This window comes from Schistocerca serialis, chromosome 1, assembly GCF_023864345.2.
Source record: "Schistocerca serialis cubense isolate TAMUIC-IGC-003099 chromosome 1, iqSchSeri2.2, whole genome shotgun sequence".
Lineage (NCBI taxonomy): Eukaryota > Metazoa > Arthropoda > Insecta > Orthoptera > Acrididae > Schistocerca > Schistocerca serialis.
In genome coordinates, this window is record NC_064638.1 from 806478982 (window position 1) to 806506935 (window position 27954).

The 27954-nt window shown below is 40.7% G+C and overlaps 1 protein-coding gene and 1 pseudogene across 1 annotated transcript in view; both read right to left on the bottom strand.

Moving 5' to 3' along the window:
• LOC126484037 (uncharacterized) overlaps window positions 1-27426 on the bottom strand; it is a 139777-nt gene extending 112351 nt beyond the window's left edge. The window contains exons 1-2 of the mRNA XM_050107376.1: window positions 27270-27426; window positions 5076-5200 (exon numbers count right to left, since the gene is read on the bottom strand). Coding sequence (XP_049963333.1) covers window positions 5076-5200; window positions 27270-27345 — 201 coding nt within the window. The 5' untranslated portion in view covers window positions 27346-27426. The remainder of the gene's footprint in view (window positions 1-5075; window positions 5201-27269) is intronic.
• LOC126425324 (5S ribosomal RNA) lies at window positions 7064-7181 on the bottom strand (annotated as a pseudogene).
• Window positions 27427-27954: the final 528 nt, after the last annotated feature.

Genomic DNA, 27954 nt, shown 5'->3' on the forward strand with positions numbered 1-27954 from the left:
GCAGTCGTCTGCAAGTTATGGCTCACATCAGCACCAACAACACCTGTCGCCCGGGTCTGTGGCTATCGTCAGTTCATACAGGCGGCTGATGGAGATGGTGAAGCCTGCTGGCTTCACCTGCAGGGTGCAAGAAGAGTTCGCAATTTGCGGCGTCATCCCAGAATTGATCAGGGTCCTTTGGTTTGGAGCCAAGTGGAGAGCCTCAACCTCAGGCTTCATCAACTCTATGATGGTCTTGGCTGCAGATTTCTGGACCTGCATTATCATGTGGGGATTTGTAGGACACCCTTGATATGTCAGGGGTGCACTACAGAAAGGAAGCAGTTACTCGGGTAGCAAAGTGCTTGTGGAGTGCACATGAGGGTCTTTTACGCTAGGCAGTAGTTCGAGATGCTCTGATGACCACTCGCCAGTTGATTCACAGGAAGGGAAGTCAAACGGCATTCAGAATAAAGACATTTCAACTATCACAATTTTATCAATAAACTGTCGAATTATTCATAATAAAAATCCCAAATTTACAGTCCTCCAGGAAAGTTCTTGCACTCAAATTATTCTTGGGACCAAGGGCTGGATGAAACCTGAAGTGGAAAGAATTGAGGTATTTAGCAAATATCAGAAAGACAGATTAGAGGCCATAGGTGGGGGAGCTTTCATTGCAGCTGACTAAAATATTGTCTTTATTGAGGTCAAAGTTGAGTGTGACAGTGAAGTCGTCTAGTCACCTGTAACAGGAGCAGGTGAAACTAAGTTAATTGTTGGAGGTTTTTACCAGCCAGTCAATTCCACTGCGGCAGTTCTAGAATCATTCAAAGAAAGTCTGCAGTCAATAGTGCGTAAATACTCAGATCATACAATACTAGTTGGAGGAGACTTTAACCTGCCGAGTATAGACTGGGATGTCTATGAATTCATCACAGGGCACAGACAGACAGACAGACAGTCATGCGAAATACTTTTGAGCACATTTTCTGAAAACTGTCTCAAGCAGCTATCTCTGCATCCCACATGCAATGGAAATATCTTAGAACTTGTTGCTACAAATAGGCTGGACCTTATTGACAGTGTCAGTGTAGAAACGGGGATTAGCGATCATGATGTCATTACAGCATCTATGATTACAAAAGTTAATAAATCAGGAGGGTATTTCTGCTAGACAGATCAGATAAGCAATTATTAACACCTTACTTAGTGAATTGGCATCACTTAGTAACAGTAAGATGGCTGTAGAGGAATTATGTGCAAAGCTTAAGCAGACTGTAAACTGTGATCTGGAGAGTTATGTGCCTAGTAAGTGGATAAAGGCTGGAAAAGACCCACCATGGTTTAACAATGAAATTCATATGATGCTGAGGAAGCAGAGGCTATTGCACTCTAGGTCACAAATAACGACAAACGAAGGTTGGTAGAGATTCATCCATCCGTGAAAAGATCTATGCGCAAAGCATGTAACAACAACTACCGGCACACCTTAGCAAAACATCTAGCAGAGAACCTGAGAAAATTTTCGTCGTATGTAAAATCGCTAAGCGGGTCTAAGGCTTCCATTCAGTCTCTTGTTGACCAGTTTGTTGTGGCGAATGAAGATAGAAAATGAAAGCCGAAGTTTTAAATTTCACATTCAAGAAATTGTTCTCACAGGAGAACCGTACAAACATACTGTCATTTGACCATCGGACAGACTCCCATATGGACAACATAGAGATAAGCATACCCGATGTAGAGAAGCAACTTAAAGTTTTGAAAACAACAAATCACCAGGTCTGGATGGAATCCCAGTTTGATTTTTCAAAGAGTACTCTACAGCATTGGCCCTTTACCTAGCTTGCCTTTATCATGAACCTCTCACCAAGCACAATGTCCCAAGAAACTAGAAAAAAGTGAAGGTGACTTCGGTATATAAGAAAAATAGAAGAATGGACCCACAAAATTACATACCAATATCCCTAACTTCTGTTTGCTGCCAAATCCTTGAACACATTCTCTGTTCGAGTATACTAAACTTTCTTGAGGCTTTGCAACTTATGTCCATGAATTAGCACGGCTTTAGAAAGTATCACTCGTGCGAAACTCAGCTTGCCCTTTTCTTACATGATATACTGAGAACTACGGATGAAGGGTAACAGGCAGGTTTCACATTGCTAGATTTCCAGAAAACATTTGACAAAGTGCCGCATTCCAGGCTGTTAACGAAGATACGAGCGTATGGAATAAGTTCACAGATATGTGAGTGCCTGAAAGACTTCTTAAATAACAGAACCCAGCATGTTGTCCTCGACAGCAAGTGTTCATCAGAGACAAGGGTATTGTCAGTAGTATCCCAGGGAAAACTGACAGGTTCGCTGTTGTTCTCTAATACATAAATTATTTGACGGACAGGGTGGGCAGCAATCTGTGGTTGTTTGCTGATGATGCTGTGGTGTACAGTAAAGTGTCAAAGTTGAGTGACTGTAGGAGGATACAAGACGACTTGGATAAAATTTCCAATTGGTGTGATGAGTGGCAGCTAGTCCTAAATGTGGAAAAATGTAAGTTAATGCTGATGAGTAGGAAGAACAAATCTGTACTGTTCAGATACAGTATTATGAGGGGGGATCAAATATGAATGGGATGTTTGTTCCTGAACATCAACAATAGGAAGGACTGGCCCTGCATCTCTGCTATGCTTAGGCGGGACCGTTATAAGTGTGGAGAGTGTGCTGTTAGATATTTCCTGTTGTTTTGTCAATAACGCTCACGATGTCTGAGCAACAGGTGCACCACAATGCATAATTATCAAATTTATTGTTCGTGAAGGAGTTAAAGCAGCAGAAATTTGCCAAAGATTGACTGCACAGTTCGGTGATGAAACATTATCAAGGACGCATATGTTCGCCTGGCATAAAAATTTCAAGGAAAGACAAGAATGTGTGGAAAATCGGCAACATGATCGCCGTCCTCAGACCAGCATTACAGACAAAAACATTCATGTGGTTAAAGACATTATTGACAACGATCGACGGGCGATAGTATCAGAAATTGCAAGAAAGTCGGAATCAGTTAGAGGATCCGTCAGGCAATCACCACAAATGACCTACAGTTCCGTAAAGTGTGTTCCAGGTGGGTCCCTAAACTTTTGACCGAAAATCTGAAGATGAGACATTTGGAGGTCTGTCAGAGGCTTACAGCAAGGTTTGCAGGAGGAGGTTATGCATTTTTGAGTCACATTGTCACCTGCGATGAAACACAGGTTCACCACTACACTCCAGAATCCAAACAAGCCAGTAAGGACTGGCGGAGGAAAGGGGACACTGTACCAGTGAAAGACAAGGCTCAACTGTCAGCTGAAAGGTTCTTTCAACAGTTTCTTTTGATCAGTGAGGCATTTTGCTGATTGACTTTTTGCATGAGCAGTTCACAATCATTGGAACTGTTGAACAAGGCGAGAGTTGCATATCACTGCAAAAGACAAGACCAATCAATTTGGCAGGTCATCCTCCTCCATGATAATATGCGACCCCATACTGCAGCTCTAACTGTCTCCAAGCTAGAGTAAATGCACTGGACTACACTTGATCATCCTCCTTACAGCCCGGACTTATTGCAATGTGATTTCAGTTTATTCAGACCGCTTAAGGAAGCTCTAGGAAGGCGACGACTTGAAGATGATGATAGTGTGGAAGACTTCATGCACAACTGGCTGGTCACAAGACCCAGTTCTTTTTATGACTAGGGCACCAAAAAGCTGCCCATACGCTATAACAAATGCATTTCCATGTAGAATAATAAATTATAATTGCCTTTAGTTTTTCAATAAATGAATTTAAATAAAAAGTAAAGTCCTGTTTATATTTGATTCATCCTCGTACTAATGTCCAGCTTGACACAGTCAAGCCATTTAAATGTCTTGGCGTAACATTGTAAAGCGATATGTGATGCATCAAGCACGTGAAAACTGAGGTAGGGAAGGCAAATGGTAGACTTCAGTTCATTGGGAGAATTTTAGGAAAGAGTGGTTCACTTGTAAAGAATACTGCATACAGGATGCTGGTGCGAACTATTCTTGAATACTGCCTAAGTGTTTGGGATCTGTATTAGGTCAGATTAAAGGAAGAAACCAAAGCAATTCACAGATGGGGTGCTATATTTGACACTGCTAGGTTTGAACAACACGTAAGTGTTACGGAGATGCTTCAGGAACTCAAATGGGAATCCCTGGAGGGAAGGTGGCGTTCTTTACAGGAAACACTTTTGGGGAAATTTAGAGAAGCGGCATTTGATGCTGACTGCCAAACAATTCTGCTCCCTGCCAACATGCATCATGCGTAAGGACCACGAGGATAAGATATGAGAAATTAGGGCTCATACGGAGATGTGCAGACAGTTGTTTTCCCTCGTCCTATTTGCAAGTGGAACAGGAGGGGAAATGACAAGTAGTGATACAGGGTATCCTCCGCCACGCACCTTACTGTGGCTTGCAGAGTATCTATGAAGCTATAGATGTACTAGTTTCCCAACTGGCTGATTAAGCTTCATTTGTTACCCAGTAAACAAGTATAGAACTATGTCAGTTGGCTACTTTCTTACTCTTGTGCAATAACAGAACTCTTACAGAAACACAGTTAAAGACTATTTGTTTCAATACAAGTCAAAGAGGTTCCTTGCAAACTTCACACCAACTTTTGGGCGCATTCTATTGCTCTGTTTATTTACTACTCTGTCCTAGTATATCATGTGCAAACTAACAGATGACTAACACATGATGCAAATTTCAGAATACTGTCAATGAATATTTCATCTGATACAGATATTCTGTTTGCTTGCATGCAATTTCATGAAATTTTACTGTCAGAGAAAAATGTCAAGTGTAAAAGAAACTTTACACATACTGCATCTAGTGTCTGGGAACCAACAATCTTTCCTTCAATATATATCATTCACAAATGAGAAAAAATTTCTCAATAAAAGATTAAGTGAGAAACTGTAATAAAATAAAGCATGCAGATGTTAATAAAATAAATGTTAGATTAAATATAATAATTACAAGGAATTAAAGATGCATTTACATAGTGCAACTGATTACATATTAAACTAACCTGGGGTTTCTTTCTCTTAGTACGACTTCTCCTTTCTTCATCGGCTGTGGTCTGTGAATTTCGCAATACTTGTAGTAGGTTTCTTCTATATTCAACTGGCGTGCCATCTTCAAACATATTCCGAGCTGAAACACAGACAGAAATCTTATCAACTTCATTAAATCCTTTGAAAGCGCTGGCAGGTCGATAGACACACAAACAAACACGAACATACACACAAAATTCAAGCTTTCGCAACCAACTGTTGCTTCATCAGGAAAGAGGGAAGGAGAGGGAAAGATGAAAGGATGTGGGTTTTAAGGGAGAGGGTAAGGAGTCACTCCAATCCCAGGAGCAGAAAGACTTACCTTAGGGGGGAAAAAAGGACAGGTATATACTCGCGCACACACACACATATCCATCCGCACATACACAGACACAAATGTTTCCCTCTATTATACTCATTAAATCCTTTGTTTCACAGCAAAGGAAGATTAGGGTTTAATGTCCTATGCATGATGAGCTCATTAAAGACAGAACACACACAGCCTAGGAAAGGAAATAGCCTATCTTTTTCAAAGAAATCATCCCAGCACTTGCCTAATTGCTTTGTGAAAACCACAGGATATCCATATCTGGGTGGTCAGGTGAGGATTTTTACTTAAGTCGCCCTGAATGCGAGTCCAGTGTCTCACCACTACACCATACTGCTAAGTTTCACAACAAATACATAATTTTTTTAAGACTGTGTCAATGTAAGTGCTGAACAGAAATATCTCAATCAGTAGTTTATCTCTGTAGAATAAAAAAAGGAAAAGGCAGAAGCAATTGGAGTAATTCACCATCTCAGACATTGTATTCCAGTTAGAAGTACAGAACAGATATTCCTGAACAAAGATTAGGTTAAAGAGGAGAAGAGTTGGGAGCATAATATTGATGAATGACAACTGACTAATTCCACTCTTTGCATGATAGTAACTTTCCCTATGGACCATTTCCCAACCTCTTATCATTTCCTAACTTATCAGCACTGTTGCTGAAGGAGAACATTTAATGACAAAAGACAGCAAGTCATGGTTATATTTAGCACATTAATTATTCTACACAGGCTTCATTTCTTTTTATTGGGCATAGTTTCACATCACTTTCCAGTAGACATATACTGATCACAATACTAGTTGCATTCTTCCTATGTGGTGCACAATAAAAATTCACAACATTTCTTAGCAAGTAATATATGTTCATATAATCTAGAAATGAAGTTAATTTTGAAGTAAAATGCTAATGGGAAAGAAGTAGGAAGGGAAAAGGTGCTACAAGAAAACCGTTTACTAAATACAATTCATAACGTAAAAATTAAAAACCGCTACCAACAACCAAGTAAAACCAGTAAAAGTGACTAAGCATCCAAGAGAATAAATACACAGAAATACAATACAAAAGAAGTCAAAGATACAAAAGAAGCACATCATCAAGGATAGTGGAGACAGAAGGAGAGCACTTCTGAGAAAGAAACATGTAAGGACACGGAGTAAGAGAGCCACTTCCACTTTGTCTGCTGTTCAGCACGTGGTAATATAAATGTAAACTAGTCAGTTTAATGAAAGGAGGGTAGGATGGAATGAGGGGACTTCTTACTTTGGATCTAAAATACTTACCAAAACTTTCTATATATGCCTCTTACACTCTTCCTGTTTAAATCAAATTCAATTGTGTCTATATTTGTGCTTCCCAAGGTACTGTATGCTTCTCCCATGTCCTAATTTCTTACAATTTACCACCTATACTAAACTAAACTCCATCCGAACAGGCCTTGGAAGGCCCAACGGTACTGACAGACTGCCATGTCATCCTCAGCCCACAGGCGTCACTGGATGCAGATACAGAGGGGAATATGGTCAGTCAGCACACCGCTCTCCCAGCCGTATGTCAGTTTATGAAACCAGAGCCACTACTTCTCAATCAAGTAGCTCCTCAGTTTGCGTCAAAAGGGCTGAGTACACTCCGCTTCCCAACAGCGCTCGGCAGACTGGATGGTCACCCATCCAAGTTCTAGCCCAGCCCAACAGCGCTTAACTTCGGTGATCTGACAGGAACCAGCGTTACCACTGCGGCAAGGCCATTGGCAATTTATCGTCTATACTAATGCTAAATCTGTAAAACTGCCTTTCTCCAGACCTACTAGGGGAATTTTCAAAGGTTTTCAAGTTTGTGGAATTCTGATTAGTCATTTTTGAATGTTCTAAATGAGTGTTTTGGTTTAGTGAGTGTGTACATGCTTTGTAGGCAAAGGCATTATATCAAATCATGGACACATAAGCTGTGGTGGTTAGTGAAAGATATGGACTTGGAGAGGTCCAATTGATGCTAATAAGTTATGCTGTATTTGTTTCTATAGAAACTTGAAGTGTTTTGATTTTGACCTTTTCTTGCCTTTGACGGAGATTAAACAATACAGTTGCAAGGGACCATTGGGAGGTGTGGAGGTGTCATATTGACAGTCAGCAGTGTATGTTGTCCAGTTCAGTAGTCACATCCCTTAATCTTTCTGTATGCCATCAGATGGGTACAGGATAGTCATAACTAGTTTAGGGACCATTGACAGTTTACTGTAACCATGTCTTGCAGGACACGGCAAGGCTGGCGGCCATTATGACGACTATTAAGCATACTTGTGCAGAAAACTGATCCAAGTTCACCAATAAATGTGACCATCACATAATTTATCTGTGTTCCACATATTGCTAAGAGTGCATAGATACTGGCCACGGATGAGAGTGAGACTTAACAAGATGTCACTGAAACTAAGCAAGAGACAGGGGAATGTTCAGAGCAGAAGAAAATATGTCTGAAATATGTAAGAGGTCTGCAGAAAAATACAGATGACAAATACAGCAACATTTCCTACTACAGAGCAGCAGACACATTTCAAAAATCAACCACAGACACCTGATTCATCATAATCCTAATAAGATGGAATCAGTTATTTTATTCTTAACCATCTCAAAAAAGAAACTGATGAAAGTGGACTACAGAAGTTACTCATTTTCACAACAGGAGGAGAGGATTTCCTTGATCTCACAGCATCAACATATTCAATAGCAAGGAGAACAAGATAATGTGATATGGTCATATTATACGCCATGATCAGCACTGATTCTGTGAACAGTCATGTTCTGCAAGCAAGCAGAAATGAATAACAATCTAACTCTGATCCATAATCAGTGACCACAAGGCTATTATAGCACCGCTGACCACCAATCTTGAATAAAAAGTTAAGAAAGTAGAGAGACTTATCTTTTCTACAAGCTGTCAAAAACTTTTTAAATTTTTTGTCCCACATAAATTCAGCCAATGAAACAATGTAACCCGTCTTCTTGATAAATGATAAGATATCACTGAAATGGAAACTGACAAAATCAATGGTGAAATACTAATCTCAGCTTGAGTCATCCAATACAGGAAGGAGCATGTGACCTGCAGGGGTATCTTACACTGTATGCCAAATACAATGTCTTCTAACAACAGTTCATCATTGTTTGATGGAACAATGAAGCACAGCACAACAGGAATAACAAGCAAGTTATCCAAATGTATAGGGATTGTAAGACAGATACTGTGATGTAATGGAAATTTGCAGCAGTTACTCCAGGACTCTTATCACCCCAGCAAATGATACTATAACTGTTAAGTTATAGGATTACATATTTCTTTTCTTATTTAAATATGTTCTTTTGATAATTTCTGTACAGAAGTAGTTGTTTCTGTTTATTTCATGCTGTGAGGAGGAGTGCCGCAATGCACCGACGGTAGCATTTGCATTGCTGCCGCTAGAGATAAGCCGACCAATACCACACACTAACCAATGCCAGTGCGCAGAAAAAGATCCTGCTAGCAACTGCTGCTGATCTCTGCCCTCAATTGAATTGCTTAAAACAAATATTTTAATTGAAAAATAAATGAATATTGTTGTGTTAACTGCCTAACATATAATCAGATAATGTATCAGTATGCTGACTGAATTACTGTCAAGAAATATCATGCATTTGTGCGCAATAAAGTCCCCAAGAAGTGAAAACTAGCTGATTGAGTTATCATTCAGGAAGCATACAGTGGTTGATTATTTACAATATCTAATGAAGTTATTCTAACAGTGCTGACTGAAAGGTACTGTGCAAAATTGAAACCAGTTTGAAATTTATGATTCACGCAAATATGGCAGTTCAGTCAGACATTAGTTATGGTGCAGCCATTCCCGAGATACGCTTTATAAATGACAATTTTTGGTGAAGTCAACATTTTTTACCAGGACATTTGAAAGCGCTTTTCCTCAAGATAGTCTCTTTCGACATTTGAATCTGATATTTGCTCATCATAAAACTTCAAGAAACTTGGCTTACACCTTGGTTAAGAGAAATACGAACCGTCAAGAAACTTTAAATTAAATATTTAGTTGAGTGCAAAACTGAACTTCTGCTATACCTATACATCAGAAGCAGCTGCTGCAGTACTGCAATGTGCATAATCATAGATCTGCATCACTGACATCAATCTGAGAAATGGCTGCCTGACTGCTGTAAAGTAGTGCACCGTACATACTAGCTTACTCAGCACACTAGACTCCAACTTTAGTTCGTATTTCCTGGAAGAGCTATTTGATAGTGTTAAAAACGATCACAGGGTCTCATTTTTTTTTTATATATATATATATATATATATATATATATATATATATATATATATATATATATATATATATATATATATATATATATATATAGTATTTTAGTAGTGCAGTTCTGTGATGTACACAGCATCACAGCTACATAGTTTGAACAACACAGTGTTACAGCCGTTATTTGTACTTGAGCATCTGTTTAACTGCCTTGTAGTATGAGCAATGTGTTTACCTTTTGTAAACTGTTTCTATACATTGAATAAGCAGGCTTTCCATCTAGGCTGTATTTTAGTAGTATAAGGAGCATTCAAATGAAACTCAACCTACATCTACATTGATACTCTGCAAATCACATTTAAGTGCCTGGGAGAGGGTTCATCAAACCACCTTCACAATTCTCTATTATTCCAAACTCATATAGCATGTGGAAAGAATGAACACCCATATCTTTCCGTACAAGCTCTGATTTCCCTATTACCGTGGTGATCATTCCTCCCTATGAAGGTCGGTGTCAACAAAATATTTTCGCATTCGGAGAAGAAAGTTTGTGATTGGAATTTTGTGAGAAGATACCATTGCAACGAAACATGCCTTTTTTTAAATGATGTCCAGCCCAAATCCTGTATCATTTCATGATAATACAAAACGTGCTGCCTTTCTTTGAACTTTTTCAATGTACTCCATCAGTCCTATCTGGTAAGGATTCCACACTGCGCAGCAGTATTCTATAAGAGGACAGAAAAGCGTAGTGTATGCGGTCTCCTTAGTAGGTCTGTTACATTTTCTAAGTGTCCTGCCAATAAAACGGAGTCTTTAGTTAGCCTTCCCCACAACATTTTCTGTGTGTTCCTTCCAATTTAAGTTGTTTGTAACTGTAATATCTAGGTATTTAGTTGAATTTACAGCTTTTAGATTAGACTGATTTATCATGCAGCCGAAGTTTAACGAGTTCCTTTTAGCACTCATGTGGACGACCTCACACTTTTCATTATTTAGGGTCAACTGCCACTTTTCGCACCATTGGGATATCTTTTCTAAATCGTTTTGCAATGTTTTTTTCATCTTCTGATGACTTTATTAGTCAATAAACGAAGGTGTCATCTGCAAACAACCGAAGACGGCTGCTCAGATTGTCTCCCAAATCGTTTATATAGATAAGGAACAGCAAAGGGCCTATAACACTACCTTGGGGAATGCCAGAATTCACTTCTGTTTTACTTGATGACTTTCCGTCAATTACTACCAACTGTGACCTCTCTGACAGGAAATCACAAATCCAGTCACATAACTGAGACGATATTCCATAAGCAAGCAATTATACCTATGAGCCGCTTGTGTCGTACAGTCTCTTAGAACACTGCTGTGCGGTGTGGGATACTTACCAGATAGGACTGACGGAGTACATCGAAAAAGTTCAAAGAAAGGCAGCACACTTTGTATTATTGCAAAATATGGGAGAGTGTCACAGAAATGATACAAGATTTGGGCTGGAAATCATTAAAAGAAAGGCGTTTTTCGTTGCGACGGAATCTTCTCACGAAATTCCAATCACCAACTTCCTCTTCCGAATGCGAAAATATTTAGTCGACACTGACCTACATAGGGCAAAACAATCATCACGATAAAATAAGGGAAATCAGAGCTCATACGGAATGATATAGGTGTTCATTCTTTCCGCGCACTATACAAGATTGGAACAATAGAGAATTGTGAAGGTGGTTCGATGAACCCTCTGCCAGGCACTTAAATGTGATTTGCAGAGTATCCATGTAGATGTAGATGTAGATGAAAGTCACATGGTGAAAGGTCAGGACTGTATGGTGGATGTTCCAGCATTTCCCACCGAAACTACTGCAATGTTGTCTTCAACGCATTGGTCGTGTGTGGGTGGGCATTATCATGCAGGAGAATAACGCCACTGGACAACATGCCTCTGTGTTTCGACATGATGGCTCATCTAAGGTTCTGTAAAGTGGCTTGATAACACTGGGAACTGATGTGGTTCCCCGTTCCAGGAACTTGACAAGCAGTGGGCACTTGTAGTCAAAAAAGAAGGACATCATGACCTTACCAGAACTGGTGTGCATGACCTTTGATTTCTTTGGAGGTGGTGAAGTTGCATGTTTCCACTGCTTGCTGTGATGCTTGCTTTACGGTTCAAAACGGTGACAACTGTGTTTCATCACCTGTGACAATACATGACAGAAAGCCGTATTCCTCCTCATGATAAAAGATAGTGCCATTCGAGTATTGCACTGTTTGCCGATCAGTTGGTGAGGAACCCACTGAGAACAGATTTTTCGAAGGTTCAAGTGCTGATGCATTATGGTGCAGGCGGCGCCCACACTAATACCCAGTAACTGATGGATCTCTTCCACAGTGATTCTGTGGTTGTCCAAGACTAAAGCATTCACTTCCACAACCATTTCCAGTGTGATGACATGATAAGCCTGTCCAGGACGAGCATTGTCTTCCAGTAATGTGTGTCCCTCAAGCAGATGGGCCATCTGACAACTCTCATTCACTTTACAGATGGAAATATGGCTGATCCTTCAGACTGATACAAGCAGGCACATGGGGGATGGGGTTTGTTTTTTTATCAAGAGCTCCAATGTTCAGCTTGTTATGAAAACCGGTTGGGAAACAGCATCAAGGACCACGAAAAAAAGAAATGTGCACTCTTTATGTATGAGGGGAGGATCCTTATATAGATGTAGAGATGCCTCTGGCTGTGGCTATTGAGGGTACAGTCATCTGCAGTTCATAACTCACACTGGCATCAGTGACATCTGTTGCTTGGATTCTGGTGCCATCTGCAATTCCACAGGTGTTGGCAGAAATGATGAAGACCGATGGCCTTGCTCATGGGTTATAAGCAGAGTTCCTGACTTTGTAACCAGGACTAGTCAGGAAGAATGTCTCAACCAGACACACTGGCAATTCTGCAACAGCCCTGACTGCAGATTTCTGGTCCTGTGGTATTGCGGTGGAGAACTGTAGAGCTCCTCTTGATGAGTCAAAGACATATCATACTGTGGCTGCAGCTACCTGAGTAAGAACACACATAGTGCACGAGGGTTTCAAGATAGGTAAAATTCTGAAGTCCTCAAGTGAATATATATCAGCCATTATAAAAAGAGCAAAACTGAAATGCCAGCAAAGTACAGGGCCTGAAAAGATGAAAATAGTTAATTGTGGAATCATTTATAACAAAGCCCAGAATTCTCCGCCCACCAAGAACACTGTTGTGCCCAAATTATACTAACAACTAAGGGCTATATGAAACTCTAAGCAATCAAACAATGGATAATCCAGGGTGAAATTTAACAATATTATGAAAAGAAAAGTTGCCACTCACCATATAGCAGACATGCTGATTCGCAGATAGGCACAACGAAAAGACTATCACAAATAAAGCTTTCGGCCAGTAAGGCCTTCGTCACAAATAGACCACACACACACACACACACACACACACACACACACACACACACACACACACATTTTATCCTCCCAACCTTGTACAAAAACAAATCTCCCGTGCCTTATCTTTCCAGTTTCCCACCACCTCCCAAAGTCCCACCGTCTGGCCACAGAGGAGCATTCCTCTCATATCTCAGTACCATCCAGGACTGAAGCAACTGAATCACATTCTCCACCAGGGTTTTGACTAACTCTCGACATACCCTGAAATGAGAAATGTCCTCCCCAATAGCCCTCCCACAGTGGTGGTCCACCATCCAACGAACCTACACAATATACTCGTCCATCTCTACATAACCCCTGTTCCCATACATCTTCCCACCACCATTTACTCCAGTCCGGTCACAAACATCACCTACCCATCAAAGACACCCCACCTACCTGTGAAACCAGTCATGTGATCAACAAACTAAGCTGCAACCACTGTGTTGCATTCTATGCGGGCATGACAACCAACAAGCTGCCTGTCCGCATGAATGGACACCAATAAACTGTGGACAAGAAACAAGTGGACCACCCTGTTGCTGAGCGTGCTGCCAAACATGATGTCCTTCATTTAAATGACTGCTTCACAGCCTGTGCCATATGGATCCTTCCCACCAACACCAGCTTTTTTGAATTGCACAGGTGGGAACTTTCCCTGCAATACTCCTATGCTCCTGTAACCCTGCTGGCCTCAACCTTCATTAGTCACTGTCGTCACCCATCCAGCCCCTTCCCTGTTCCCATTCCAGCACTACACAGCTCTCATTCCACCATTGCACCCAGTCTTTTTACTTCTCTCCTTTTCTGCTCCCCCCCCCCCTCCCTCCCCACCACTCCCCTGCCCACCGTCTAACTTGCAGCACTTCACTGTCCGCCACCCCTACTTTACTACCCTCCCCAACCCCACCCAGTCTCCTCCTTACCCCACCCAGTCACCAGTCCCATCATGCATTGGTGCTGCTACTCGCAGCGTGGTTTCAGTTGCCCGAGACTGCAGTGATAATGTGTAAACTGATTTGTGTGTGTGGGTGGGGGGGGGGGGGAGGGGGGGCGTGCGTGCGTGTGCATGTTGTCTACTTCTGGTGAAAGTCTAACTGGTCAAAAGCTCTGTTTGTGACAGTCTTTTTGATGTGCCTACCTGCAACTCAGCATATCCACTATATGGTGCGTGGCAACTTTCCTTTTCGTAATCCTATGGAACTCTAAGTAGGATGTTTTGAAATATTGTTTAAGTACTAAAGAATAAATCAAGTTATTAAGGAAATGTGGTCGTGCAGGGGTGGGGGGTGGTTTCCACTGAAATAAATAGAAATATAATGTTTGCACAGGCTAACATTCATTCCAACTCCAAATTTAACTGGATACCAGTAAACGCTCTCAGCAAAGGTGGCAGGAATCGCTGAGGCGCATGGCAAGAGGCACTCTACTGGACAGCCGAAGTTTGCACTTTCCCCATCAAGGGCAAAGCTCATTGGCTGTGTGGACCATCTTGCAATTACTATATTGGCAGAAGCGCAAAACACATGTAGCACACTAATAAACTGTGTGATACAAGTAGCCAATGTCAATCTCCAATCACTCATCTGAAGGTGTCTGCCAGGTACCAGATTAAATATGTGTGTGATAGTGAACACCGATCAGTTCCCATCCTGGAACATCATAGAGTCAATCTGAACTTGCTGACAGTTGCAGTAAAGAGGAAGGGATTAGCAACCACAGTTACATCAAGAAGACTAGGAGAGCTTTTATGCTTTGCAGAGCTGGTAAATGGTCAACAGCATTCTACTAACAAAATGGATGAAATGGACATAGCAAATTGTCTGGAAAAGTGTACACAGAGTAAGCTGAGCAAGGACAGGAAAGACCCACCCTGGTTTAGTAACAACACTTCCAAGTAGATCAGAAAATTCTGGTCACAGGTAAAGCACCTATGTGAGTCGAGAGCTTCTATTCAGTCACTCCTAAACCAGTTTAGTAAGGACACAGAAGACAACAAAAGGAAAGCCAGTCCTAATTCTGACAATGAAAAATCATTCACACAAAAAGGTCATATAGATTTACCAGTATCTGACCACCACAAACTATCAAATGGATGACATAGGAATATGCATTCCTGTTGGAATTCCACGCCAAGTTTACAGGATATACTCTGTGGCATTGCCCTCTTTCTTAGATCACATATATCATGAATCTCCACATGCAATGAACAGCCCTGAGCAATAGTAAAAAAAATGCATGTTTCCCCACGTATGAGAAGGGGAAAAGAATGAATGAACAAAATTATAGATTAATATACTTAATGCTGGTCTACTGCAGGATCTTTGAGCATATTCTAACTCAAATATAATTAGGTTTCTAGCGAGAGAAAAATCCCGGTTATAAAAATCACAGATTCAAAAAAATCTCATGCAAAATATATTTCACCTTTTTCAAATAAGATATTTGGCAAATCGTGGACGACGGCAGATCCCTTATTCCTATACCTCCAGACAATGCTTGACAATGTACCACAATATTTGTTTAAAATGTGGATAAATGTAAGACAACATGGTTTGTATGTTTCCGTAATGTTCAAATACAGTATTAACAGTATCCTGCTTGACTAGGTAACACTGAATAAATATCTTGGGATGATGTTGAGAAATGACATGAAATAGAACCAGCACCTAAGGTCAGCTGTAGGGAAGGTAGAATGCCAAATAGGGTATAGCTACAAAGGAGATGATATACACAATGCTCGAGCAATATTCTCGAATACTGTTCACATGTTTGAGATCCCTTTCATGTAGATTTAAAGGAAATCATCAAAGCATTTAAGAGGAGTGCTATTACATTTATGGCCGAATGGTTAGATCACATGTCAGGAAACCTGTTGGGTCCTGTGTCAGGGGAAAGCAAGTGCATAAGCACGATGGCAGTCCAAATGTATAGCAAACTGGCACAAGGGACAAGAAAGATCACCTTGTGCACTAAATGTGCAACAGTGAATCCATTCAAGATTCTGAAGAGCCTGTTCCAGCAGTCACTGAGGAAACAGGGTGCAGTTACATGCAGATTGTTGTGCACATCACAACAAACTACACCTGTCATCCAGGGTTCAAGGTCATACTAGGCTCATTCCAGTAACTTGTGGGAAAGGTTGAGTAGATGAGCCTGGCTCACAATCTACAGTACTGATCTCAGAACTGTTCATGGTTCTCCGATTCTAGACAGTGTAGAAGGTTTGCACATGAGACTTCAAAGGTTCTGTGAAAAGCTAGACTGTGACTTCTTGACTTGTCCTATACGTCTGATAATAGCAGGGTCCTCCAGACTGGCACAAGGGTGCACCACATCAGAGACAGCTACCCAGATAGCTGACTGTGTATAAAGTGCACAAAATTGTGTTTTAGTTAGGCCACACTCTATTCAGTTCAGATGATAATAGCTGTAAGAGACCTCCAAAATATTAGTGTAAGATCCACAGAGATGGCTCTCCACAATATAAAGTCTGCGTGAAAAAAACTTCTGAAGAAACAGCAAGTACTGCACAATAAGTGTAAACAAGGCATAAGGATATTGATAGAAAGGTGCTAAATGAAAAATGTTTGACTATCTAGAAAGTAATGTGTGAAGCCTTTAACGACTACTATACTGATATATCTCTCACAAGACAAAACAAAAAATTCTGGTTATATTTGAATGCTGCAAGTGGTACCAAAATTAGTGTGCAGACATTCATGGATTTGCACGGGTACTGAAACTGATGGTAGCAAAGTAAAAGAAGAAATGCTGCCATTTTCAAGTGTTCCTTTACAAATGAAGACACAGGAGTGGATGCTCCAATTTAATTCTGTAATTGATACAAAAATTAGAGTCAGTGGCATTCAGCGACAGCTCAATTCAGTAAAACTGAATCTCTACAGACTTTGAAATTGAGTTAGCTCATCTCTTACCCATAATATATCAAAGATACAAATAAATAAATAATAATTGCCTAGTCATTTGAGTAAAACACAAGTTTCTTCTATCAACATATTTAGGGAAGTGTTCCATGAAGCTACCATCCAAAATCTTTATATTCACCTGTTGTAGAATATCAAAACAGATTCAGATCTCAAACATAATTAGGAACCTCAAGCACAATGACTTCCTCCATGCCAACCAGCAAGGATTCCAAATACACTAGTCATGCAACATCCACCTTGTGGTTTACTCCTCACAGGGCATCCTGAGAACCACAGTTCAGGGTAATAAGTCTGATGCAGTACTTGTGGACTTCTGAAAAGCATCTGATTCAGTATTACAACAATGCATATTGAAAAATATGATCATATGGGGGTATCAAACGAAATACGGAACTGAATTGAAGATTTCTCAATAAGGAGGATGCAGCATGCCCTATTTTGGATGGAGATTCCTTGACATATGTAAGTAATTTCAGGATTGCCATAGGGTAGTGTGTTGAAAACATTGCTGTTCATATTGTATATTAATGATGTAGCAGAAAATAATAATAATAACTTTACAAAACATTCATGGAACTTATAACAGAAAACAGCACAAGTCTGTGGAAGCCACAGCAAATAGTAATAACAGCGGATATTGAACATATACAAAGAAGGGCAGCAAAAATGGTCAGATGTTTGTTTGACTCATGGGAGACTACAACAGAACCGTCAGATGCTAGAAGATGGATGTCAGCTACACAACAAAAGCCTACTTACAAATCTTGAAGAAGAGACTAAATTAATTTAGGAATATTCTACAGCCTCCTATGTAAGCCTGCCAACATTAGATTTAGAGTTACTGAAGCGTGCACAGAAGTATTTAAACAGTCATTCTTCCCACACACCAAACGTAAATGTAACGGAAAGGAACATCATACAGGGTGCAGAGGGATATACCTCAATCATGCACTTTGCAGCAGAACAGTTCATAATGGGAGGGAACCTACCTCTGTGGCATACAGTCACCTCTAAAGAAACAGAGATTACTGCATACTACTTGTAAAACAAAGCATAGGTCTATAGACACAAGAGATGCTGAACGAAACTCATTAGACTGTCAAGAGAGCAAACCGTGATGCCTCCAATGACTACTGTAACGGAATACCGTCAAATGACGTTTCACAAAATCCAAAGAAGTTCTTGTTGTATGTAATGGCTATCAGTGGAATGACAGTTAGTGTCCAGTTCCTAGTGAATGAGACAGGAACTGACATAGAGGGTAGAAAAGCAAAAGCTGAAATGCTTAACTACATTTTCAAATGTTCGTTTACAAAGGAGAACCCAAGAGAATTGTCCCAATTTAATCCTAGTGCCACTGAAAAGATGAGTGAAATAAGTAATAGTGGTGTTGAGAAACAGCTGAAATTGTCAAAACTGAACAAAGCTCCAGGTCCCAATGGAATCCATCAGAGTCTATATTGAATTTATGGCTGAGTTGGTCCCTCTTCTAACTATAATCTATCATGGATCCCTCGAACAAAAAACTGTGCCCAGTTCTTGGAAAATGACATGTCACATCCGTCTGCAAGAGGGTAGTAGAAGTGATCCACAAAACTACCATCCAATATCTTTGACATCGATTTGTTGTACAATCTTAGAACATACTCTGAGCTCAAGCATAATGATGTATCTTTAACAGAATGACTGTCTCAATGACAGCGAGCATGGATTTTGAAAACATTGATCAAGTGAAAGCCAACACACACTTCTCTCACATGACATAATGAAAGCTTTGGATCAAGGCAACCAGGGAGGTGCAGTGTTTCTTGATTTCCGAAAAGCATTTGACTCAGTACTGCAACTACGCTTAATGTCAAAAGTGTGATCATATGGGGTATGAAGCGAAATTTGTGGCTGGATTGAGGACTTTTGTTTAGGGAGGACACAGCATGTTATCTTGGATGGAGAGTCATTGTCAGATGTAGAAGTAACTTCGGGTATGCCCCAAGGAAGTGTGTTGGGACCCTTGCTGTTCATGTTGTATGTTCATGGCCTTGCAAACGATATTAATAGTAAAATCAGGCTTTTTGCTGATGATGCAGTTATCTATAATGAACCTAAGAAAAGCTGCATAAATATACACTCAGATCTTGATAAGATTTCAATGTGGTGCAGAGACTGGCAACTTGCTCTAATGTTCAGAAATGTAAAATTTTGCACTTCACAAAACAAAAAAAAAAAATGTTGTATCCTATGACTATAATATCAATGAGTCACTCTTGGAATCAGCCAAATGATACAAATACCCGAGTGTAACACTTTGTAGGGATATGAAATGGAATGATCACATTAGTTCAGTACTGGATAAAGCACATGGTAGGCTTCGGTTTATTGGTAGAATATAGGGGAAGTGCAATCAGTCTACAAAAGAGATTGCTTAACAGATTTTCAAGAACTGGCTTTAAATGATTACTATAGGGATATACTACAACCCACTACCTACCACTCACACAGGGATCATGAAAAAAGTATGAATAATCACTCCATACACAGAAGCATTCAAACAATCATTCTTCCCATGCTCCATACTTGTGGAACAAGAAGAAAATCTAATAACTGGTACAATGGGACGCACCCTCTGCCATGCACCTAATGGTCATTCGCAGATTACAGATGTAGATGTAGTTGTATGGATGCAAATATACATGGGCGTAGGAGTACTGTGGAAATACATCACCAAGCTTAGGTGGGAATCATTGGAGAGGAGATGACTACAGCTTTGCAAAACACTATGGAAGGACTTTAGAAACCCAGATTTTCGTGAAATATTACAAATGAGTTCCACTGCCTAAAACATACACCTCTTGTAAGAATAGAACAGTCTGTAGGCAGGGTAAACAATGAATTTCAATGGTTAGTTCTGAAAGCACGTTTATTACTGGCACCAACATACAGCCAGAAGAAAACTGAATGCCAACACCGGAAGTGATAAGGGACTTGGCTCGCTGCTCACGCCGGAAGTTGCAGTTAGATCACGTGGTAAAATATAAGTAATTTATCTGGAAAGACGGTGTCAGTCGTCAAGAAGCCACATGTGAATATTCATGAATGCCAGTGAATATTCCAGGATGTTCAAACTTTACAAACATAAGATTTTTCCAGAACTTTAAAGAAATGATGGGCACTAAGCAACACACAATTGCTGGTTGTCAGGTCTGAACTGGTGACCTGCAGCAAGCTAGCTAGTGACGCTAACCACAACACCCCACTGCTTGCAGCATAGTTTATGGCATTTTTCCCTCTCTTGGAGAAACAGAGCCCTATTGTTTCAGAAGTTTTCACTGGTGCCAACAACAGCACCGTGGATCTAGATCTTGTCAATGGTCTTCTGAATGGTGCAGCCGTTGACACTCACGCTCTGATCGAGTTATTACATCCACTTTACTATTATGAGCATTGAAGCTGGCCCCTTGAGTGGATCTTCAGTTTCCTTGAATCTTCCGTTGTCAATCTTCGCCTCTGGACTGTAGTAGAGGAGACTGATGACATCTCTTCGCTTTTGTCTGCTTGATGAAGGGTCAATATATGTGACACCATACAAGCTACAGAAGATATGATATGGCTCAATTTAGTGCTTTAATAGCTTTCCCAATAGTCTCATTTTCCACATGTGTTAAAATCCATACCAAGTCTCCAGCGCTGTATCTCACTGGCCAGTGCTTGGTGTTATAACACTCTCAGTCTTTCCCCTGGGCATCAGGGTCCATATACAAGCCAGCTGCCTCGCTTCTTTGGTCCTGGTGATGAAGGTATTGTGCCCCAATCTCTGTGTTTTACATCAATGTACATTGAGAGTGTATTTGTCAATGTCTTATTAAAGCATTCTGTCTGTGGATAGCAGGCACTTGCCCTCCAAAGGTGACATTACGATGTGAAATCAGCTCTGATGCGAGTCTAGACTGGAAAATTTTTCCACAGTCAGAGCACTTCACACTGGCCACACCATGCTTCAAAATGATGTCTTCTACCAGCAACTTTGCAACGTCCAGAGTTTCAACAGTCAGCACGGCGATCAGTGCAGACTATTATCAATCAATGCCGGTTTGTCGGCTTTGGGACTTCCACAAAAGATCAACTCCAATTTGGGAGAATGGTACTGATGCATGCAGGATTGACACCAGATGTCCTGAAGGTAGTTGTGGAACGTGCTTCCGTCATTGGCATTCCTTACAGTGACTCAAAACAAAACAATCCTCGAAGAATTTGAAATTTTGAAGAGAGTCTATTTTAAGAGCCCAGGTCTGCTCAACAAACAGCTGACCTTTCGTAACCAGAGTTACTTCGAGGTTATGATGTTACTTTTTAAATAAATGTCTACGTGCAGGGGGCTTTGGTTTGTGTATTGATATTGTTTAGTTGTGCTTCCTTGTTTTTATGTTATATACCAGATCTAAGTTTATCATTACTCCATAAACACATTCTCTATTTTCCCGTCTGGCAGCGCCATCTAGTATGGAGTCAATCACTTTGATACATAGCTGTGCTAGGATGCTTTACACACCAGGCATATGTTGTACACATTCCCTGTGTTGAGTTAAGAGTGAGTATGAGTAAACACAGATAACGTGTGACTTTTGTATGATTTTATTTTTATCTCCACCCTGGTATACGTGGTTTGTTGCATTTGTTCTGCTTACTGATGTGCTGTGGTTCTTATGCAATGTTCTATTAGATTCATCATCCTTCAAGGCTTCTAGTTTACAGTATTACTAGATCTTCCCACTGTTTCACAGCAATGTCTTCTAACACAGTGGTGACTGAGATTTCATCTGTGCCATGGTGTTTTGCCAAAGAATTACTTGAAAGGCAATGAGAGCACTTGTGTTTGCAACCATTTTTTTATATCATTTTGACATTGTACTCCTAAAGCCTGTGTCCATCTCACTAATTCACCCTACCCTTCAGGCTAGTCAGCCCACACAGAGAAGGTGACCCATCACAATGGAGAATGTTTTGCTAAATAAATATGACCAGAAACAGTTGATGGCCCAAACAACTGCAGGGTATTCTTTCTCAATTGTAGAATAGATCATCTCTGAAAAACAGAATACTCTTGCTGCATAAGCCACCACCTTTTGAGAATCTTCCTGTATATGTACTACAACACCCCTACCCCAAAACTGTTTGCGTCAGTGATAATTTTGCCTCACCATTAAAAAAAATGATACAATGCTAGGACTGGAGACGATATTAGCGTTTCTATAAAGACAAGGAAGGATTTCTCTTGTACTTAATTCCAAGAAAACTTAGTGTACTTCGCAGTAATTCTTGCAAGGTATGTGCATTGGAACAGTAGTCTTTTACAAAATACTGACAGTTTGAGCACATTCTGTGGAAACTTCTCACGTCACGATGTGCTGAGGAGCCATGAAATTTGTGACTGGTCTTCTTTTCTCCGGCTTTGGATGGATTCCTTTGCCATTCACTTGGTACCCAATATTTTTATTTCTTGGGCAATCGAGAGGCACTTTTCAGGTTAAGGTTGAGACCTACAGTCCAAACACACTTCAGCACAGTTGTCAGTCCAAATAGGACCTCTCTGACAGGTTCTGGGAGAACCTCAAAGGGATGGTGCACATTAAAGTCACCAAGCATCAGAAAGGGCTGAGGGAACTGCCCAATAATCTGGAGGAAGTCTGCCCTGGTGACATTGAATGACGGAGGGATGTAAACGGTACAAAGAGAAAAGGTCAAGTGAGGAAGGAGAAAACGGACTGCAACAGCTTGTAGCTGGTAGTCAGGGCGATGGGTTGCCTATGAATGTCATCCCGGATGAGCAGCACGACAGAATGCTGTCCTCGAGGGGAGGGAGTCGAAGCAGGCTGGGAAGAAATGCGAGAGCTCAAAGCAGTCTTGAGGATGCAATTTTCTTTCCAGGAGGCAGAGAACAAGTGGACACTGCGATTCCAAGAGCAGCCATAAGTCCCCTTTGTTGGATCGAAGGCAGCGAACATTCCATTGGAGAAGAGTGTTGACATGGAAAGGGGAGAAGGGAAAAAATGAAGGGGTGTCACCTTGGCGGCTGCCGAGTGCCAGCCTTCAAAGACTCACTGCTACGAGGCACAAAGGCTGGAGGAGCCTGCTCCATGAGATCCACAGAGGCATCGGCATTCTCCTTCTGTCGGTCTGTGGAGTCGAGTACAGAAGAGTGATTGATTGTGTGCAGCAGCGAATTGAAGGTTGGCCAGGCGACGGTATCACGTGGCGACACCATCGAAGAGGATCTCCGAGTCCGCGGAGGAGAAGACCATTGACCTTTGTTTGACTTCTTGGAGCCTTTCCAGTTGGCAGATGAAGACTGAGATGTGGTTGGCTGGAGGAATGTAAGAAGTCTTCATGGGAGTATTCCTTCTGACCTTTCTAGCCTGCACGTTGTGTAGCACGTGACTTCGCCCATGAGGCGAAAGTCTGGTGGCTTGTTGCACAGCTGAAGGAGGAGATAGTGATGCTACCACGACACTGGAAAATTTTACAATTGTGGTGCTGAATTAGAGGTAGCATGTCTGCTTGCCCATATCCTTTGTGGAGCGAGATGTAACAAGAATAGTACTGTGAGTGTTGGATGGTAGAATACAGCATTACTGGCTAGCCAAAAACTTGTGAGTGACCGGATAAGGCACTTTTTCCTTCACCCGGATCTACTGGATGGCCCGCTCATCGAGATACATGGGACAATCTCGGGAGGAGGTGGTATGGTCGCCATTGCAATTGACACAGTGGGGAGAAGGAGATGGACAGTCACCCTCATGAGGATCCCTACCACAGGTTGCACATTTGGCTGGATGTCAACAGGACATTTAAGTGTGGCTGTAAAGATGACAATGGTAGCAGCACATCAGATTCGGAATGTTCGGTCCGTCTGTGATAACTTCATAGTCTGCTTTGATCTTAGACGGAGACACCACTCTATCAAAAGTGAGAAAGAGAGTCTGTGTGGGCACTAAGGACGCATCTACATTTTTCATCGCCTGAAGGACTGCAATGACACCCTGATCAGAGAGGTATGTTTGGACTTCTGCCATGAAGCAGCCTAGTGTAAATAACACCACAGAAAGAACTCAGCGTATGATGGACTTTGACATGAACAAGACAGCCATGGAGGAGTGAAGCTGCAAGCAGTTGTTGTACTTGAGAATCATAAGTTGGCTCCAAAAGGTGAAGTGCCATTGTGGAAATGAGAGCAGGATTTCACAGGGGCAGTAACTGCATCAACACCTTTCTGAATAATAAACAGATTTATCATAGCAAAGGACTGACCATCTTCAGTACGTGAAACCACAAGGAACCGTAGTGCAGCTGGAAGGGTCTTTGGATCGTTAACCTCATTCCACTTACATTTAGCAGATGCACTGTGAACAAGAGGATTGGCTCATTGTGAGAAAATCCCCCATGATTGCCAGCATCTCTGATGGCGTGCTCCTTCCAACTGGGGGCCCCCTCAGAGGGGGGCGCACCCACCTTAGGTGATTGTTCACACCTCAGGTCACACCTCCGAAACGCCTGACAGAGATGCCAATTAGCAACTGAGGAAGGTGGCAGCTCAGGCAATCACCCCTCCCTGGGCCTGGCCTGTACCAGGGGGTACATGCAAATCCTACCTGTTGACCCAGAGCTGGAAATCACTAGTTACCCATCACCCGTTAAGCGTCAGATGCATCGACCAGCCTTCAGAAGCACACAGGGAGTAAATAGAAAATGAGGAACCTCAAACGTCGAAGCAGAGGAAGGATAGGAGAACAGTAACGAAGACAGAAAAAAGGAATTAAAAAAACTGTGGCAATTCTGTTCTGATAGCAGCTACTGAAATTGCAGAACACATTTCCAAAAGCATCCCAGACATGCTTCCCATGGGAGGGGAAAAAGAATAGCAAGAGGACAGACATGCAGCATGGAAGGGAAAAAATGCTGCAAAGGCTGGGGCCCCATGGTAGCCAAGCACGATCCCGCCAAAGGGTGGCGAGCACCCTGGGCACCTGGTGAGGATATAGACATCTTCACTAGTAAACTGGAGTCTCTGCTGGAAATTACATTTACTGAAAAAGCCACTACAACTGTCTGTGGAAACTTTAATACAAACCTTGTAAATTATACTGTATTGAGGTAGCTCTACTGCACAGCTTCAAAATATTTTCTCTAAAGAAAAGCCTTACAAGAATAACAAAAAGAACAGAAACAATCAATAGAAAATCTAGGAGTCACAGATAGGCACAACAAAAACACTGTTGGAATGTGAGCTTTTGGCCAACAAGGCCTTTGTTGAAAACAAACAAAATACACACACACACTCATGCAAACGCAACTCTCACACACTTAGCTTAAAATTTTCAATAACAATTTGTCCATTTTATTTGGACTGTTGAGCTCTGTGGCCGTGGATAATGATATTTTACTATAAAAATACAAACTTTTTTAATGCGTTTTATTTATGCCAATATGCATTTCGGGTTTGCACCCATCTTCAGCTGGCAAATTACATGTATCTTCAGTTTCTACAGTGGTACAATCTCGACAGCAGTTTGGATGCTGCAGCTGGCATTCTCCTCTCCTTGTTTTTTCTTGGCTTTTCTTCTTTTTTTGTAACAACACAAACACTTTTTGTCACGTATTTTACACAGGCGTACAGCATTATCCGCCATGATGCCGACTGACAGTTTTTGTTCACATACGAACACTGTCAGTCGACAACATGGCGGATAATGCAAGAGGGAAAGACGAAAGGATGTTTAGATTAGATTAGATTAATACTAGTTCCATGGCTCATGAATACGATATTTCGTAATGATGTGGAACGAGTCGAATTTTCTAATACATAACATAATTAGGTTAATTTAACAACATACTTAAGTTAATAGTGGGTTTTAAGGGAGAGGGTAAGGAGTCATTCCAATCCAGGGAGCGCTAAGACTTACCTTAGGGGGAAAAAGGACAGGTGTGTGTGTGAGTGTGTGTGTGTGTGTGTGTGTCTATATATATATATATATATATATATATATATATATATATAAAAGCAATGTGATCAAGGTAAATAACTGATATTAACTTATTTTATGTTTGATGTCATACAGCTTCAAGGCCTAAGAATTATACGCACCTCAGTGTACCCTACTGTAGATTCATATACTTACAAGATTTGTGTCAAGTTTGTTGTCTCCTCTAAAATTTCAATATCCTACATTTCTGACTGAGTCTGCAATAATGAGATTTATTTCATTTTGCATCTGTGGGAGGTACATGTGCATATCTCTTTTTTGATGTTGTATGTTATATGACCATTATATGTCTTCTTTTATGACATGTTCGACATCCTTGAAGACTTCCTCATTATGGATGTATGGAACAAAAAGTAGGCATATAAATAATCTGAATCCAATATAGTAATTGAAAATCTAAATTTGGATGGCCTGGTGGGGATTGAAAAGGCCTCACTATTGTCTATGAGTGTGTTAACAAAAATAAATGAATAAATAAATAAAATAAAAACAAGATTTACAACAGACACAGAAAAATCAAACCGCAATTGTCTGACAAAGATATGAAACTCACTCGTTTCAGATACCCGGTTGTTTACATTAACGAGGCAGTAGCGCCCATTATGTACTTTTACCTGTAATTTCTCAAAATAATATAATATTATGATATGAAGAGATCAAATCTATCACAATTTGCATATTGCTATGGGAATTCTATCTGGTATACGCGTACGATGTTTCAACAGTAACCAAATATTTACTTCGAGCTGTGTATAACTGTTTGTCAATAAAACTGAACGAGAAATCTAATCATGCCAAAATAATTACGTGATGTCCCTATCCGTTAGGAAAATGTTAACCCCTGCAAAAACCAATCCGATTTACTAACATCGAATCGACACAAGTATACTACTTAATATAACGATAATAACTGGTAATAAGGTCTCTGAAGCAGCTCCAGACTCAAGACCTAACCGTAAACGGTGAAAATGGGGGCGGATGTTGTCATACATATACAGCTGACACAACAGTTGAAATACTTCAATATGCATATCTCACAAGACAAATCTGTAATTCACAAAACACACATTTTGAGAAAAGATTACCAAACCTCGTAATTCACTATTCACAGATGCTTCATCTTCCTCCTTATTCGCTCCGTGGAAAAATTTTGTTTTTCTTGGCATTATTCACTGAAACACACATACAAACACTCCGCGCAGATATTGTCAACTCTCAAAGACCTTCTTCAGTTTACGCTGTAGACTCCACAGCTGTAGACGATACAATCTTCCGATGCACCAAAGATGCAATCAATGTAAACTGCAACTATGTAATGCAAAGATATATGTCATTCTATTCTCTTTTTTCTGCCTTTACCATAGTTCTTATTAGTCCTCACAAATTAAAAGGCTTCATAAATTTATTAAAGAAACATTTCATCATTTTCATACATAAATTTGTCTTCAGATTGAAACTGCTACAAGCCGGGTTTCCATGCGCATGAATTCCTTAAGGCCCTTGTAAACGATCAGACATTTTGTCAAACTGAACCATACATGCCAAATATTTGACATTTCAAGGTGCAGCTTGACGTAATTGTCAAGCACAGATTGCCTTTGACTTCTTTACGAGAAATTTTGATTGACAGAAAGTTTGACAAGATGACAGTCGTTGTTTGTGAAAACGTTTCGCTTCATATGTCATCATCATCATCATCATTCAAGACTGATTATGCCTTTCAGCGTTCAGTCTGGAGTATAGTCCCCTTATAAAATTTCTCCATGATCCCCTAT